We start from the raw sequence: 16,162 nt of genomic DNA, 5'->3' as shown, positions 1-16,162 counted from the left end.
AATGAAAACCCAAAGAGGAATTTAAGCATTGTTGCTAGCAACTTGACTTACCACCGTTTGAGTGTAAGATTGAATGGTAGTTTGGCTCTTTCTAGATCAGAGGTTCTCAAACTGGGGGTCGGAACCCCTCAGAGGGTCACGAGGTTATTACAGGGGGGGGGGGGTTGCAAGCTGTCAGCCTCCACCCCAAACCCCACTTTGCCTCCAGCATTTATAATGGTGTTAAATAAATAAAAAAGTGTTTTTAATTTATAAGGGGGGGTCGCACTCAGAGGCTTGCTGTGTGAAAGGGGTCACCAGGACAAAAGTTTGAGAACCCCTGGTCTAGAGCTTATCTTGGCCAAAGTGCCTGACTAGAGACACTTTAAAGGACCGGATTTGCACTGGAGCGGCATCCAAAAGCATCAGTCCTTCTTGAAAATCTAGGATCTGAGTATGCTGCACACTTAGTTGATCTGGCCTGGAAGAACAGGGACACAAAATGGCCACACGTGATCAAGACACTGATGCACTGATCACCGTATCTGGGCACCAGGGATGGGAGGGTTTTTTCCTTTCTTCAGAACATCTGGTAGCGGCCCCGGCTGGAGGTAGGATACTGGACTGGATGGTCCAATGATCTAACCCAGAATGGCAAATCCTCATGTTTCTTCGATCCTTGGAAAGGAAGCGATAGAAGGCCAGGCATCCTTGATCGTTAAATTTCGGATAAACTTTCGGAACTGGAACCAGTATAGGGTAAACTGTTGTGGCTTAAATAACAGGAGTACTTGTGGCACCTTAGAGACTAACAAATTTAGCTTTTTGCACAATGCCCAGTTAGCTAGCGGATCTCCTTGCCAAAAAATCTCACTGAAGCCAGGAGCCTAGCAGGGTTCCAAAAAGGGGTTGATATGGATAATGAGGACAAACAGAGCTAGAACTGTAAATATTAAAAATAACCAAGAATTTGGCAGGGAGATTAAACCCTCCTGCTTCAGGGCATAAACTGACTTCCAATTAAGGGTGTAGAACCAATGTGAATGAAATTGTTTTTAGTTATTCACTGTACCATTGTAACTTCTGTTCACCATTTCATTACACTTGCCATTTTGCCTACATTGTAACATTGTAACTTCTGTGCAATATTGTAATTCAAAACCCATTTTAAAATGCGGACTCCATTTTGTAGAAGGCCTGTGCTGCAGCCTCCATTTTTGCAAGCCATACTGTAATTTTATTAGTCTAGTTGAGATGTGTGAATGAGGTATGTATGGGTGACAGAATCAACCTCCAGCACCAGCCTGTCCTGATGAGATAAAGTTCAAATACCAACGGCTGAAGAACTAGACAACAGCCCTAACTCAAGCAAGAAGCATCCACCCTAAAAAGAAAAAAACAACAGAAGGAAGATCAAAGCCAGGTCCCAGGCTGACAGTCACGCCTGCAATTGACGGGTGATCAAGCACCAAACCCAGAGGCAGCGTGACACAGCAAGACCTAGAGACTTTGGATCCAGACTAAAAGCCTATAAAAAAGGAAGGGTGAGAGGAGAGACTTTGGGTAACGTTCTGCTATCAACATCAAGGAGCATCAGTGCCCGACAGAGACCCGGCTCCTCCTCGGGCTCAGCCTTCCTGGCCAGTTAGCTGCCACGAGCTCCGATCCCAAGCTGCGAACTCAAACTACAATCAGGACCGGTAACTATCCAGCAGCTGCAGAACATTTTGGTGTGTGTGAGTGTATGTGTATAAGCATTAAGGTATTTGCTAATAGTTACAGATTAATAATAAATGTGGCATCTTTATCTTGTCCCCTTTAATAAGATCCTGCTAGTTTTTATTGGTATAACAAGGGATGCCAGGAAGATTCTTTCTCTGGGGGCAGGTTACCCCATAACTGCCACTACAGGGTTTTTTGCACCTTTCTCTGGTGCACCCGGTACTGGTCTCAGTTGGGGACAGCGTACAGGACTGGATCCAGTCTCACAATGCCTGTGTTCCCATTAGAACAGCCCAGGGATGAGGAAAAATGCAGTACAGAACTGAGAACACTAGAGGGCGCCGACGCAAAGGTACAGGAGCAGACCGGCAGGTGGGAGCTGTGATATTGTGTGTATCTGCTTGAGTCAAGAATACAGTTTAATCCCTCTCACTGCTGGCTTCCTTCGTCCACGATCCAACAGAAACACCCTACAGCGCTCCTCAGAGCTGCACCCCAAAATAAAGCTCTCTCAAGAGGGGGCAGCCTAACACCACTGCCCCCTCTTGGATGGAATCAGAACCGATGGGCTGCGTGGGATGGGCTAACATGCTGCTCACCGTTTATGGCAGGGCCGGCTTTAAGCCGATTCCCCCGAATCAGGCCCTGCGCCTAAGAGGGCCCCGCGCCCTAAAGAAGAGCACCTAACTTAGGCGCCTTTTTAATTTTTACTCACCTGGCGGCGGTCCGGGTCTTCGGCGGCACTTCAGTGGCGGTTCCTTCACTCGCTCCGGGTCTTCGGCGGCACTTCGGCAGCGGGTCCTTCACTCGCTCCGGATCTTCGGCGACATTTCGGTGGCGGTTCCTTCACTCGCTCCGGGTCTTCGGCGGCACTTCAGCAGCGGGTCCTTCACTCGCTCCGGATCTTCGGCGACATTTCGGTGGCGGTTCCTTCACTCGCTCCGGGTCTTCGGCGGCACTTCGGCAGCGGGTCCTTCACTTGCTCCGGGTCTTCGGCAGCATTTAGGTGGTGGGTCCTTCAGTGCCGCGGAAGACCTGGAGTGAATGAAGGACCCGCCGCCGAAGTGCTGCCGAAGACCTGGAGTGAGTGAAGGACCTGCCGCCGAAGACCCGGACCGCCGCCGGGTATTCGAATCGGGCCCCACACTTCCTAAAGCCGGCCCTGGTTTATGGAAGTGTCTACCACCAACCTGAGTGACTAGGGCCTGTGCCGTCACAGCAGGAGTATCTGTTGTGTTAATTGAACCATTCATCTAGATTCCCAGCTAGGTTCCCGGATTCTCTGCACTGATTAGGCCTCAACTGGAGTATTGTGTCCAGTTCTGGGGGCCACATTTCAGGAAAGATGTGGACAAACTGGAGAAAGTCCAGAGAAGAGCGACAAAAATGATGAAAGGTCTAGAAAACATGACCTATGAAGGGAAGATTGAAAAAACTGGGTTTGTTTAGTCTGGAGAAGAGAAGACTGAGGGGACATGATAACAGTTTTCAAGTATGTAAATGGTTGTTACAAGAAGGAGGGAGAAAAATGGTTCTTCTTAACCTCTGAGGATAGGACAAGAAGCAATGGGCTTAAATTGCAGCAAGGGAGGTTTAGGTTGGACATTAGGAAAAACTTCCTGACTGTCAGGGTGGTTAAGCACTGGAATAAATTGCCTGGGGAGGTTGCGGAATCTCCATCATTGGAGATTTTTAAGAGCAGGTTAGACAAGCACCTGTCCGGGATGGTCTAGATCAGAGGGACTCGAGGTCCCGTCCAGTTCTGTGATTCAATGCCAGGCGCAGTAGGGGAGCCTGGGGTTCTGTTTCTCTCATTTGGGATCCAATTAATTGACTCAGTTTTAAACCATGTGAATTCTGCCCAGATACTGAGGTAATGGGTGTCCTAAGCTGTAAATGCTGGCGAGAACAATTTAAGCTTTTCCCATGAATGGCCACAGGGGGCAGCATGGAGACAACTTGATGGCCATGTAAAAAACTCTGAACCCGTCAGTCATTCTTTGCCTACCAAGGGCAATACGTAATGACCCTTCATAGTGTACAGCCCTGCCCTCTACTGGACAGAATCTGAACCACTCAACGAGGTGTCACAGGTTCTACCCCGCTACACGCTAATGGTGATTCTCCTTCGGCTCTTGAGGCCTCTGTTTTCAAGCCGGGGGATCTGGATTCGTTTGCCACAACTGTTGTGTTGTTCGGGCAGGCAGCATAGCGACAACCAGGAAGTTAGTAGGTGCCCAGAGATGTATTAATAACAGGAGTACTTGTGGCACCTTAGAGACTAACAAATTTATTAGAGCATAAGCTTTCGTGGGCTACAACCCACTTCTTCGGATGCATATAGAGTGAATCATATATCATAGAGATGTATTACTGTGTTATAATGTGTGTGAAGAATGGCTGGCCATAGCTTTCAGACCTAAATATCTGGGATCTGGATGTGCCATTGCAGGTATGTGCTCTGCAAACTATCCCAAACTTGACCCTGGATCAGAGGGAACATAACCCAAGAGGGACAGCCCACCCTTCCAGTGAGAAAGCAGTAGAGAGCTCTCTAATCAGCGTATTAACTGAGATTACCTATTTCATATGTTCCACACAGCCCAAAGGAGAATGAATAACAGTACCACTCTATGCAGGAAATGTCTGTTATACAAGCAGGGTGTATCTATTTTTATCTGGTGGCTCCAGACGATAAAGGAACTGTCAGGTCCACCTACACACGCACTGTGTATTCAGCACCACTTCAGAGAGCGGCTCTGAAATCTCCAGCTACTTCCTGACATCTCCCACCTCGCAGAGGACTGCCGGCTGCCGCAGCTGAAGAATACCAAGCGGCGCGCCTCGGTTTCCATTGCTTGGGAGCAAGATGTCCTGCGGTAACTAGGGTTGGCAACTTTCTATTTGCAGAAAACTGAACACCCTTGCCCCGCCCCTTCCCAAGGCCCCGCCCCTTCTCCGAGACCCCTCCCCCACTCACTCCATTCCCCCCTCCCTCTGTTGCTTGCTGTGCCCCACCCTCGTTCACTTGCGCATTTTCACTGGGCAGGGGATTGGGATGCGGGAGGAGGTTCAGGGTGCGGGCTCTGGGCAGCTGAGCTCAGGCTGGGGATTATGGTGCAGGAGGGGGTGAGGGCTCTGGGCTGGGGTGTGGGCTCCAGAGTGGGGCCAGAAATCAGGTAGCAGGAGGGGGGTCCAGGCTGGGGTAGGGGGTTGGGGTGCAGGAGGGGGTGAGGGGTCCAGCTCGGGGTGCAAGCTCCAGGGTGGGACCAGAAATTAGGGGTTGGGGTGTAGGAGGGGGCTATGGGCAGGGGCAAAGGGTTGGGTGTGGGTTCCAGGAGGGAGTTTGGGTGCAGGAGGGATCTCAGGACTGGGGCAGGGAGGGGCGTGGGCTCCAGGCGGTGCTTACTTCAGGCACCTCCCGGGAAGCAGCGACATGTCCCTGTAGCTTCTAGGCGCAGGGATGACCAGGGAGGCTCCGTGCGCTGATCCCGAGCGCCGGTTCCACAGCTCCCACTGGCTGGGAACCGTAGCCAATGGGAGCTGCGGGGGTGGAGCTGGGGGGAGGGTGTGGAGTCCCAAGCACCGGCTCTGCAGCTCCCATTGGCCCGGAACCGCAGCCAATGGGAGCTGCAGGGGTGGAGCTGGGGGGAGGGTGTGGAGTCCCAAGCGCTGGCTCTGCAGCTCCCATTGGCCTGAAACCACGGCCAATGGGAGCTGCGGGGGATGGAGCCAGGGGCAGGGCGCAGTAACTCCCTGGCCACCCCTGTCCTAGAAGCCACAGGGACATGTTGCTGCTTCCCAGAAGGCGCCTGAGGTGAGTGCTGCTCGGAGCCCAATCCCCGAACCCCCACTCCCATGCCCCAGCCTGCCTGGGGCCGACCAGACTGGTAATGGCCCTGTCAGCAGGGCTGAACGGAGCCACCAGGGTCCCTTTTCAACCGGGCGTTCTGGTCGAAAACCGGATGCCTGGCAACCCTAACCCAGGCAGCCTCCTGAAGGATAACAGTCCTGTCTGTGTCCGGGGTAGGGGGATTCATTTTCTTTTGCAGGCGGGGGTGATGTGGCGGGGGATGAGGTAGAAGAATTAATAAGCGATGGCCTTTCTGGGCTTCACCTGATCAAATAAGACAAAGAGGCCTGGTAAGCATGCCCCTGCTGCAGGAGGAGCTAAGAACAGGGGGCACATTTGGGCCACTGGGCGGCATCTTTTAACCCTGTAGTCAGCCCATAGACGCCCCATGACCAGTGCTTTAGGAACACTGCCCGGCCAGACACCAACGGTGGCGGTGCATGATATAAAAATACAACAGTCCAAGTACAGAACCCCATCTGTTGATTCAGTCCCCCAAAACTGCCTGGAGGACTAATGTCCTCTGGTCATTCCCGGAGACAAGCGCCGCTTGGGGAGTGCCAGGATGCGTTCATCCCCGCCGCCCTATCCACGTGCCTCCAACCTGAGCTGGAGGCAGTAGCCCTAAGGGGGAGGAAGGATGGTCCAGTGGTTAGGGCACTAGTCTGAACCGCAGATTTAATTCCCTGTATGACTCTGGGCAAGTCACTTCGTCGCTCTGTGCCTCAGTTTCCCATCTGTACAATGGGGATAATAGCCCCTGACCTGCCACACAGGGACGTTGTGAGGATAAATACATCACAGGCGGTCAGGTGCTCAGATACTGCAGTAATGGAGAACCATATAAGATACATGCCTCTGTCTCCCAGGAGTCGAGACTGCAAATTAGTCCCCATTCGGGGATGTTTTTGTGCTACGCACTCTTGGGAAACTGAACTGATGCGGCCAGCTAATGACACACAAGCCACTTAATGAACAACCAGTCTGGCCACTCCTGAGTTGGATGCAATCTGAACTAGCAACTTTGCCTGCGTGCTGAGTAGGGCTAGTCAACCTTTCTCATCAAAACAATTTTTCAACAGTATTTGTAGAAAATGTACAGTTTGGTTGACATTTTGTTTTTGAAATGAAAAACAGGGACCTGGAACATTTTTTAGTAGAAATATTTGTCTTTTTTGGGGGAAAAATTGGTTTGGGGGTTTTGAAAACGGATTATTTTTACTGATCATGGTTTTCGAAAACCAAACATTTTTGGTTTCATTTTTAATGAGGGATAATGAAACATTTTCAGGGATTTTATTTCTGAAAAACAACTTGGTTTTTTGCAAGTTCCCGTGAAAAATAATTGGTGGGTTTTGACCTGCTCTAGTATCGAGCGGGCCCATCTCACAGTCTTGGACTTGAAGACCCAGAAGTTGAAATAGGATTGGCCCTCCTCAACGCAGCCCTAAATGGTAGCAAAACATCACTATATTGAGAGTGCTGTTGGGTGGACAATGCGATGGTACTTTACTCAAAATCCACTGACAATCCTTAAAGCACCCACAATCCCACAGAGACTCAATATTTCCAATAAAAGGATGGAAAGAGAAAGAGTTAACACTGAGAGCTAAATTGTAGTCATTAGGCTTCAGAGTCAACACCCAACTGATATGAATGGGGATAGTTCATGTCTCTCAGAACTCAATCTCTATAGACTCAAGACAACGGCACGGCATCAAGTCACACACAGAAGCTCTTCCTTGCACCATAAGGGATAGAAACGGGATCCCATCTGCACTACAGGACACCTGACTGAAGATGCTTTCCCCCAGCTCAGCTACATCCAACACACTTTGTATCTGTAATGTGGATGGGATCGCACTGAGTTCCCGTAACTGGGCTAACGCTGGTGCTGGCTCTTAGTTCTCATCTAGAACAGTGAGTGCGCAACAGAACTTTCCCCGCCTGCGGTGCATTCGTAGGTTCTCTCCCACGTGGACACACCAAGTAGGCGCAGTGGTTGAAGCTTTTCCCACCATCAACACACTTATCGGGTCGCTCGCTCGAGCGGAGCCTCTGATGTGTAATAAGGTTGGAGCTGTGACTGAAGCTTTTTTTTTCCCTGTGTTTTTTCCCCAAGTGGGTTGTCCGATTGCCATCAGGGGCCACGCTGGCATGGATACTTCTCCCGCACTCGGGAGATCTCTCTCCCCGTGTGCACTCTCTGATGTTTCAGAAGGCGCAATCACCGTGAAAACTTTTCCCAGTCGGGGCAGCCATCGAGTGTCACTCCTGTGGGATGCTCTGATGTGCAGGCTCTGAGCTTGACGGAGGCTCTTCCTGCAGTTGGGGCATTGATGGAGGGTCTCTCCTATGGGGATGCTCTGAAGTTCTTTTGGAAGATTTCCCCACATCTATAGGATCTCTCTCCACCGTGGGTTCCCTGATGTATCACTGGGAGCCCCGTCCACATTCAGTGCTTCCGTCTCTCCGTTGTACTTCTCCTTAACTAAGGACTAAGAGCTCTTCAAGTTCCTTGAGACTTCCTTCTTCAGGAGTGGATTTCTCCTCGCTCTTCCTGGGTGGGTTTCCCTGCTGCTCCTCCAACCTGCCCTGATTTTTGCAGCTTTCTTCCTGGCAGATGTTCCCCTTGCACCTTCTCGAGACTGTCCTGTGTGGTTCTGCTGACTCAGGATGTCCTGGCTGGGGAGTTCACCGTCCGGTCACCTGCTGCGCTGGTGCCTCTCAGGATCTCCCTCCCCCCAGAGATCTGGGAGTCATGGCTCGTCCCCTCACTCCATGCATGAGATCAGGTTGGGTTTAGGGATGGGGGATCCCAGTGAGGCCACAGTCACATAATTCTCCTGCATGACTTCCCTGTAAAGGGCTCAGGCCAAGTTCCAGCCATGCCCCATGGAGAAATACAGCCACTTTGGGGCTGCTGCAGCCACGTCCCTTCCCCATCCTGTGGGAGGACAGGACGATCTGGAGTAAAACTTGGACACTATTGTGCAACTGGCTGGAGATTTTAGTGGATTCTTGTGTAACTTATGCTCCAAACCCCCATGGCTGGGGGGATGGGAGGGGGAAGATGCTGCCTGGCTCCTAGTGCCTGGGGGGAATCCTCTGCAGTCCTTGATCCAGAGGGGTGCTGTGGGGCTCATTCCCCCCCCCCCAGTGCAGCAGGCCCTGCTTTGGCTGCTTCTGATCCTATGGGCTGTAGACTCCCCTTTCCCAACTCCAAACCCTTAGCCTTTTGCCCCTCTCCCCTCTTATCTGCCTCCTCTTCCTCCCTGTCCCTCCCCGCCCTTTGCTCTGCCTCTCCCTCTCCCTCCCCCTTTCCCTTCCTTCCCCTCCCCTTGCACCCCATCTCCCTTCCTTCCCCTCCCTCTGCACCCCCATCTCCCCCTTGCACCCCTTTCCCTTCCTTCCCCTCCCCCTGCACCCCCATCTCCCCCTTGCACGCCTTTCCCTTCCTTCCCCTCCCCCCGCACCCCATCTCCCTTCCTTTCCCTCCCCTTGCACCATCTCCCCCTCCCCCTTTCCCTTCCTTCCCTCCTCCTTGCACCCCATCTCCCCCTTGCACCCCCATCTCCCCCCTTGCACCCCCTTTCCCTTCCTTCCCCTCCCCCTGCACCCCCATCTCCCCCTTGCACGCCTTTCCCTTCCTTCCCCTCCCCCCGCACCCCAACTCCCTTCCTTTCCCTCCCCTTGCACCATCTCCCCCTCCCCCTTTCCCTTCCTTCCCTCCTCCTTGCACCCCATCTCCCCCTTGCACCCCCATCTCCCCCCTTGCACCCCCTTTCCCTTTCTTCCCCTCCCCCTTGCACCCCATCTCCCTCCCCCTTGCACCCCATCTGAGCTTTCCCCAAGAATTGGGGTGTTTGAATTTACAGGGGGCTGGTTGATCAGTGTGGAGGTGGATGGGGGAGTTGCACGGGGGTGTGGTGGTAAATCCCTGTCACCCTCATCTCCCTTCCCCCGCCCCCCGGGCGGGTTTCCAGTCAGGCGCGGCGCGGGCAGCCCTCTCCTGGCAGCGGCCTCGCCGGGGTCCTGGGCCGGCCGGGCCCGGCTCCCCAAGATGGCGGCGCTGGCGGGGCCGCGGCCCGGGTTGTTCGTGTGAGGCGGGGACGGAGCCGCCCGGCGCCCCGCGGAGCCGGCGCGATGCTGCGACCCAGCGGCTACTTCCGCGGCATCGACTGCCCCTTCCTCGGCGCCGGCGGCCGGGGCCCGCCCTGCAGGAGGCCGCACTGCCACTTCCGCCACCCGCCGGCCGCGCGCGGCGCAGCCCCGGAGCCCGGGGCCAAGCTCGGCGCAGGTACCGGCCCGCCGGCTCCCCGGGACCCCCCTCCTCGCCCGGGATCCCGCCGCCCCCGGCCCCGAGCCTCGCCCGGCCTCGCCCCCCGAACCAGGGCGCGGGGCCTTGTGTCCCCCGAAACGGAGCGACAGGCGCCCCCCCCGATATATACTGACCGGTGCCTCCCCCCCGATATATACTGACCGGTGCCTTCTCCCCCTCCCCCAAAATATACTGACTGGTCCTTGCCCCTCCCCCCCCAAGATATACTGACTGGTGCCGCCTTCTCTCCCCCCCCCAAAAATATACTGACCGGTCCTTGCCCCCCGCCCCGCGATATCGATATATAGTGACCAGTGCCTTCTCCCCCCCCCCCCGGAAATATACTGACCGGCACCTCCCTCTCCGCGATATATACTGACAGGCGCCCCCCCCCCGCAATATATACTGACCGGTGCCTTCCCCCCTCCCGAAATATACTGACCGCTGCCGCCTTCTCTTCCCTCTCCCCCCCGATATATACTTACAGGTGCCGCCCCTGAAATATACTGACCGGTGCCTCCCCCCCGAAATATACTGACCGTTGCCGCCTTCTCTCCCCCTCCCCCCCCGCGATATATACTGACAGGTGCCCCCACCCCGAAATATACTGACAGGCGTGTGCCCCCCACCCCGCGATATATACTGACCGGTGCCTTCCTCCCCCTACCCCGAAATATACTGACAGGCGCCTCCTCCCCCTGAAATATACTGACTGGTTCCTTCTCCCCCCCTTGACTGTTTTTTTCTTAGAATCAGAATATCAGGGTTGGACGGGACCTCAGGAGGTATCTAGTCCAACCCCCTGCTCAAAGCAGGGCCCACCCCAACTAAATCATCCCAGCCATCCCATTCCTCTCCCCCCTCCCCCCAAAATATGCTGACTGGTTCCTTCTCCCTCCCCCCTCCCAATATACTGACTGGTGCCTTCTCCTCCCCCCTCCCCCATGTACTGACTGGTGCTTTCCCTCCCCCGCCCTGAAATATACTGACCGGTGCCTGCCCCCCTGAAACATAGCGACCGGTGCCTCCCCCCCCCCCCAATGTAGCTACAGGTGCTTTCCTTCCCCTCCCTGAAATATAGTGACAGGTGCCTTCTTCCTCCCCCCTCAAAATGTAGCGACAGGTGCCTTCCCTCCCCCCCCCCCAAAAGGAGTGACAGGTGCCTTCCCTCCCCCACCCCAAAAGGAGCGACAGGTGCCTTCCCTCCTCCCCCCCTCGAAATGGAGCGACAGATGCCCTCCCTTCCCCGCTCCCCCAAAAAGGAGCAACAGATGCCTTTCCTTCTCCTCCCCCGAAATGTAGCGACAGGTACCTTCCTCCCTCCCCCGAAATGTAGCGACAGGTGCCTTCCCTTCCCTCCTCCCCAAAATGTAGCGACAGGTGCCTTCCCCCCCAATGTAGTGACGGGTGTCTTCCCCCCCCCTCCCCAATATAGTAACAGGTGCCTTCCCTTCCCCCACTAATATGTAGCAACTGGTGCCTTCTCTCACCCGCCCCCCCCAAATATAGTGACAAGTTCCTTCTCCTCCCATCCTCCCTCAAAATTTAGTGGCAGGTTCCTTCTCCGCTGCATTCCCCCCAAATAATGACAAGTTCCTTGTCTCCCCCCAAACATGACAGGTTCCTTCTTCCCCCTCTCCTCCCAGCATAGAGACAAGTTGCAGCTCTCCCCAGAGTGACAGCTCCCTTGACCAGTCTTCTTCCCCCCTTCCCAGCCCTCACTCCCCAGTGAGAGCTCCATGTATCGCCCATCCACAGTCACCCTGTCCCTAATTACAGGTCTGCTGAGGGGACAGTTTCCTTTCCCTTCTTAACTGCAACCCCACTCAGGGTAGCCCCCACCCTGTTATACTCCAAGGGTCCTTTCTTAGTCATCATGGAGGTGATAGGCATAGAGGAGACCTGTTAAGTCACCTCGTCTGTTCGTCCTGCTGCTTTTGTGACCTTCTCATAGACCTAGGCTTCGCAGTCAATTTTTATTTTGTTATAATTTCAATGGATACATTTGAGGTTGGTTTTTAGCATCTTTGATTGTTATCAATTTAATGACAGTAAATGTTGAGGTTCAAAAGGTTAAAGCTTTATAACAGTTAAAAAATTAATTGCCAACATCACAATGTTCAAAAAAAAAAAAAAAACCCAGTGTAAATATTCTTAAATCAAACTCTAATAAGTTCTCAAGCAGCATTTTTCTTACCTTGCCTATCTGTACATTTCGATTATTATTGTTAGAAATATTTGTCCATCAGTTTGTGTGCATTTTCAAATGAGCCTAACTGACTTAGGTGCCTGGGACCAACTCTCTGCCCCCCCCCCCAACCTGACCCAACTTTATTCAGGTATTTGTGCCGTGGTATGTGAAGCTATTTTTGTAGTACGTACAGCACTTAGAGTTCCTTTTGGATGATAGAGGGATCTATACATTCATGATTGTATGATGTCTGAAAGATAACCTTGTTTTTTTGATCATTCTTCTTGTGAGGGATTCTTTTCAGTAGAACCCTTTTATATATGTGGATTTGGGTTGAGAAGTGGAGAGTAATTATAAATCGACTCCAAGGCACTGCCTTTAATAGGAGGCTGCTGGCACTGCTACTGTTAGCGTGTGTAATGTCTTTAAGAACAAAGTACTCTCTAGTTTTAAAATCTGGGGGAGGGAACAACCCTTTTGTTTTAGCTCATTTGATCTGAGATGGATTTAGACTAAAGAGACTATGCTTTGATTTAGTATTTCCTTTCATGTGCAGTAGTGTAGTTCCCCTGATCTGTGAGGTTACATTTAAAATTTACGCTAGAGGGTGGTGGTTTCTCTGTTGTATTCTGACTTTCTTTAGCAAGCAACCAACTTTTTGAGATCAGTCTCTCTTATTCAAGATGAGTTGCTGTCTGTCAGTTAAATTGCTTGTATTCTAAAGGAGCCTTACAAAAGATCATGAAAACATATGAGGCCAGACACAATATCTCCTTTCATGTCCATGTCATGATGTTTACTAAATAAAATTAAAAACCATATATTTTGTAATCCTTGGGCAAGAAGAGCAGTGGAAAAAGCAGCCTGCAAGCAAATAGTTTTTTCCCCCAAGGGTGCTATCAAGGGTAAAGAATAATAATGCTCTAACAAATCCAGCGTATACAGGGTGTTTGCTTCTGAGGTTGAGGTCAACCATGATGCCCAAGGAGTACATTGGGCCTGCCATTACTAGTGTGCCACCCAAAAAATATTCCGTAGTTCATCCAAGGCAGATCACGGTGTGGAGGGAGGAGGAGAGTGAGTCCGATTGACTGACTGCAGGCAGTTACTGAGCTTTTAAAACAAGGGGCCAAATCATCTACTCCTCCATGCCTGAGTAGAAGATATGAACCCCAGGCAGACCTAGGTGAATGGAGGGCATACGAGGGAATACCTGCTTCATGGCATCATTCTCCTTCCCTCTTCAACTACTCCTGCCTCTGAAGGGTGACAAATGGTGGAGCCGTGGCCTCCAGAAGAAGAGCTTCTAAAATCTGCACGTTGTAAGGGTGACCCCCCTCCAGCCTTGCACAGAGGTTGCAAATGCCAGTCGTTCCCTCCCTGATGTGAAAGCACCCCAGCAAATGGAAACTTGGGGAGTTTCCTGGCCCCTTACTTGTAGGGAAAACCCACCTATGATTTCTCACCGAGAAATCTTCCGTGAGCTTAAACACAAAAAGGAAGCTTACAAGAAGTGGAAACTTGGACAGATGACTAGGGAGGAGTATAAAAATATTGCTTGAGCATGCAGGCGTGTAATCAGGAAGGCCAAAGCACAACTGGAGTTGCAGCTAGCAAGGGATGTGAAGGGTAACATGAAGGGTTTCTACAGGTATGTTAGCAACAAGAAGGTGGTCAGGGAAAGTGTGGGCCCCTTACTGAATGGGGGAGGCAACCTAGTGACATGATGTGGAAAAAGCTGAAGTACTCAATGCTTTTTTTGCCTCGGTTTTCACAGACAAGGTCAACTCCCAGACTGCTCCACTGGGCAGCACAGTGTGGGGAGGAGGTGACCAGCCCTCTGTGGAGAAAGAAGAGGTTCAAGACTATTTAGAAAAGCTGGACGAGCACAAGTCGATGGGGCCGGATGCACTGCATCCGAGGGTGCTGAGGGAGTTGGCTGATGTGATTGCAGAACCATGGGCCATTATCTTTGAAAACTCATGGCGATGGGGGAAGGTCCCGGATGATTGGAAAAAGGCAAATATAGTGCCCATCTTTAAAAAAGGGAAGAAGGAGACTCCAGCCTCACCTCAGTCCCTGGAAATATCATGGAGCAGGTCCTCAAGGAATCCATTTTGAAGCACTTGGAGGAAAGGAAGGTGATCAGGAACAGTCAACATGGGTTCACCAAGGGCAAGTCATGCCTGACCAACCTGATTGCCTTCTGTGATGAGATAACTGGCTCTGTGCATATGGGGAAAGCGGTGGATGTGATATACCTTGACTTTAGCAAAGCTTTTGATACAGTCTCCCACAGTATTCTTGCCAGCAAGTTAAAGAAGTATGGATTGGATGAATGGACTAAGGTGGATAGAAAGCTGGCTAGATTGTCGGGCTCAACGGGTAGTGATCAATGGCTCGATGTCTAGTTGGCAGCTGGTATCAAGTGGAGTGCCCCAGTGGTCAGTCCTGGGGCCAGTTTTGTTCAACATCTTCATTAATGATCTGGATGAGGCGATGGATTGCACCCTCAGCAAGTTTGCGGATGACACTAAGCTGGGGGAGAGGTAGATACGCTGGAGGGTAGGGGTGGGATCCAGAGTGACCTAGACAAATGGGAGGATTGGGCCAAAAGAAATCTGATGAGATTCAACAAGGACAAGTGCAGAGTCCTGCACTTAGGACAGAAGAATCCCATGCACTGCTACAGACTAGGGACCGACTAGCTAAGCGGCAGTTCTGCAGAAAAGGACCTGGGGGTTACAGTGGACATGTGGCAACAGTGTGCCCTTGTTGCCAAGAAGACTCACGGCATATTGGGCTGCATTAGTAGGAGCATTGCCAGCAGATTGAGGGAAGAGATTATTCCCCTCTATTTGGCATTGGTGAGGCCACATCTGGAGTATTGCGTCCAGTTTTGAGCCCCCTGCTACAGAACGGATGTGTACAAATTGGAGATAGTCCAGCGGAGGACAATGAAAATGATCAGGGGGCTGGGGCACATGACTTACGAGGAGAGGCTGAGGGAACTGGGGTTATTTAGTCTGCAGAAGAGAAGAGTGAGGGGGGATTTTATAGCAGCCTTCAACTACCTGAAGGGGGGATCTAAAGAGGATGGAGCTTGGCTGTTCTTAGTGGTGGCAGATGACAGAACAAGGAGCAATGGTCTCAAGTTGCAGTGGGGAAGGTCTAGGTTGGCTATTAGGAAACACTATTTCACTAGGAGGGTGGTGAAGCACTGGAATGGGTTCCTTAGGGAGGTGGTGGAATCTCCATCCTTAGAGGGTTTTAAGGCCTGGCTTGACAAAGCCCTGGCTGGGATGATTTTGTTGGGATTGGTCCTGCTTTGAGCAGAGGGGTTGACTTCTTGAGGTCTCTTCCAACCCTAATCTTCTATGATTCGGCCCATTGAGGGGTACTGGATACTGAAGTATATGAATAGTTGGAGTAGAAATATTAATTTCTATTTATTAACCGTTAGGGTCCATTTGTGCAGTAATAGAAATAGTGCCCGGTTTGAGGGGCGTATCTCTAAAATATTGCCTGAAAGGTGGGTAAGTTACTGGGGGTGATGTGTAATACACTTGAAATAGTATATCAGATATGCCTTTTGGGAGAAGGCATTGTGTGAAAGATTGAGCGCAGGATTGGGAATCAGGAAATCCTGTGTTCTAATCCTGACTTTGCCACTGACTAGCTGGGTGACTTTAAGTGAAATGATTTGCCCTAACTTTTCCATCTGTAAAATGAGGGCAATATCCACTTGGCACATTAGAGGGCGTGTGAGGATTAATGAATGTTTGTGAAGTGCTTTGAAAATGTAGGAAGCAAAGAACTATCTTTTCCCCCCAAAAGCATTGCTTTCTGTAGCTATGGTTTGGGAGAAACCCCCCCAGCTATTTGTTCAGTTTTTCTGTTTTGTGAAAGTCTAGAGCTTGTTTGAGCTGAAAAGTCATAAAGCATAACAAAGATTTTGTTTGTGAACATTTAAAAAAGAAAACCAAACCTTATTTCTACTTGAATTTTTGGTTAGGCCAAGACCATGCTCAGAAGCTGGGTGCTCTCTGCCCTGGTTTCAAAACCAAGCTACAATCCAGCTATGGATTTCTAAGGT

General features: G+C 51.6%; 1 protein-coding gene across 1 annotated transcript in view; it reads left to right on the top strand.

Moving 5' to 3' along the window:
• The first annotated feature begins 9,700 nt into the window (after window positions 1-9,700).
• The window catches only part of REXO1 (RNA exonuclease 1 homolog), a 75,349-nt gene continuing 68,887 nt past the window's right edge, over window positions 9,701-16,162 (top strand). Inside the window, exon 1 of the mRNA XM_065422072.1 lies at window positions 9,701-9,854. Coding sequence (XP_065278144.1) covers window positions 9,701-9,854 — 154 coding nt within the window. The remainder of the gene's footprint in view (window positions 9,855-16,162) is intronic.

The sequence above is a fragment of the Emys orbicularis genome, chromosome 24, assembly GCF_028017835.1.
Source record: "Emys orbicularis isolate rEmyOrb1 chromosome 24, rEmyOrb1.hap1, whole genome shotgun sequence".
Lineage (NCBI taxonomy): Eukaryota > Metazoa > Chordata > Testudines > Emydidae > Emys > Emys orbicularis.
Note: the sequence above shows the minus strand (reverse complement) of the source record. Positions and strands in the feature narration are given on the sequence as shown.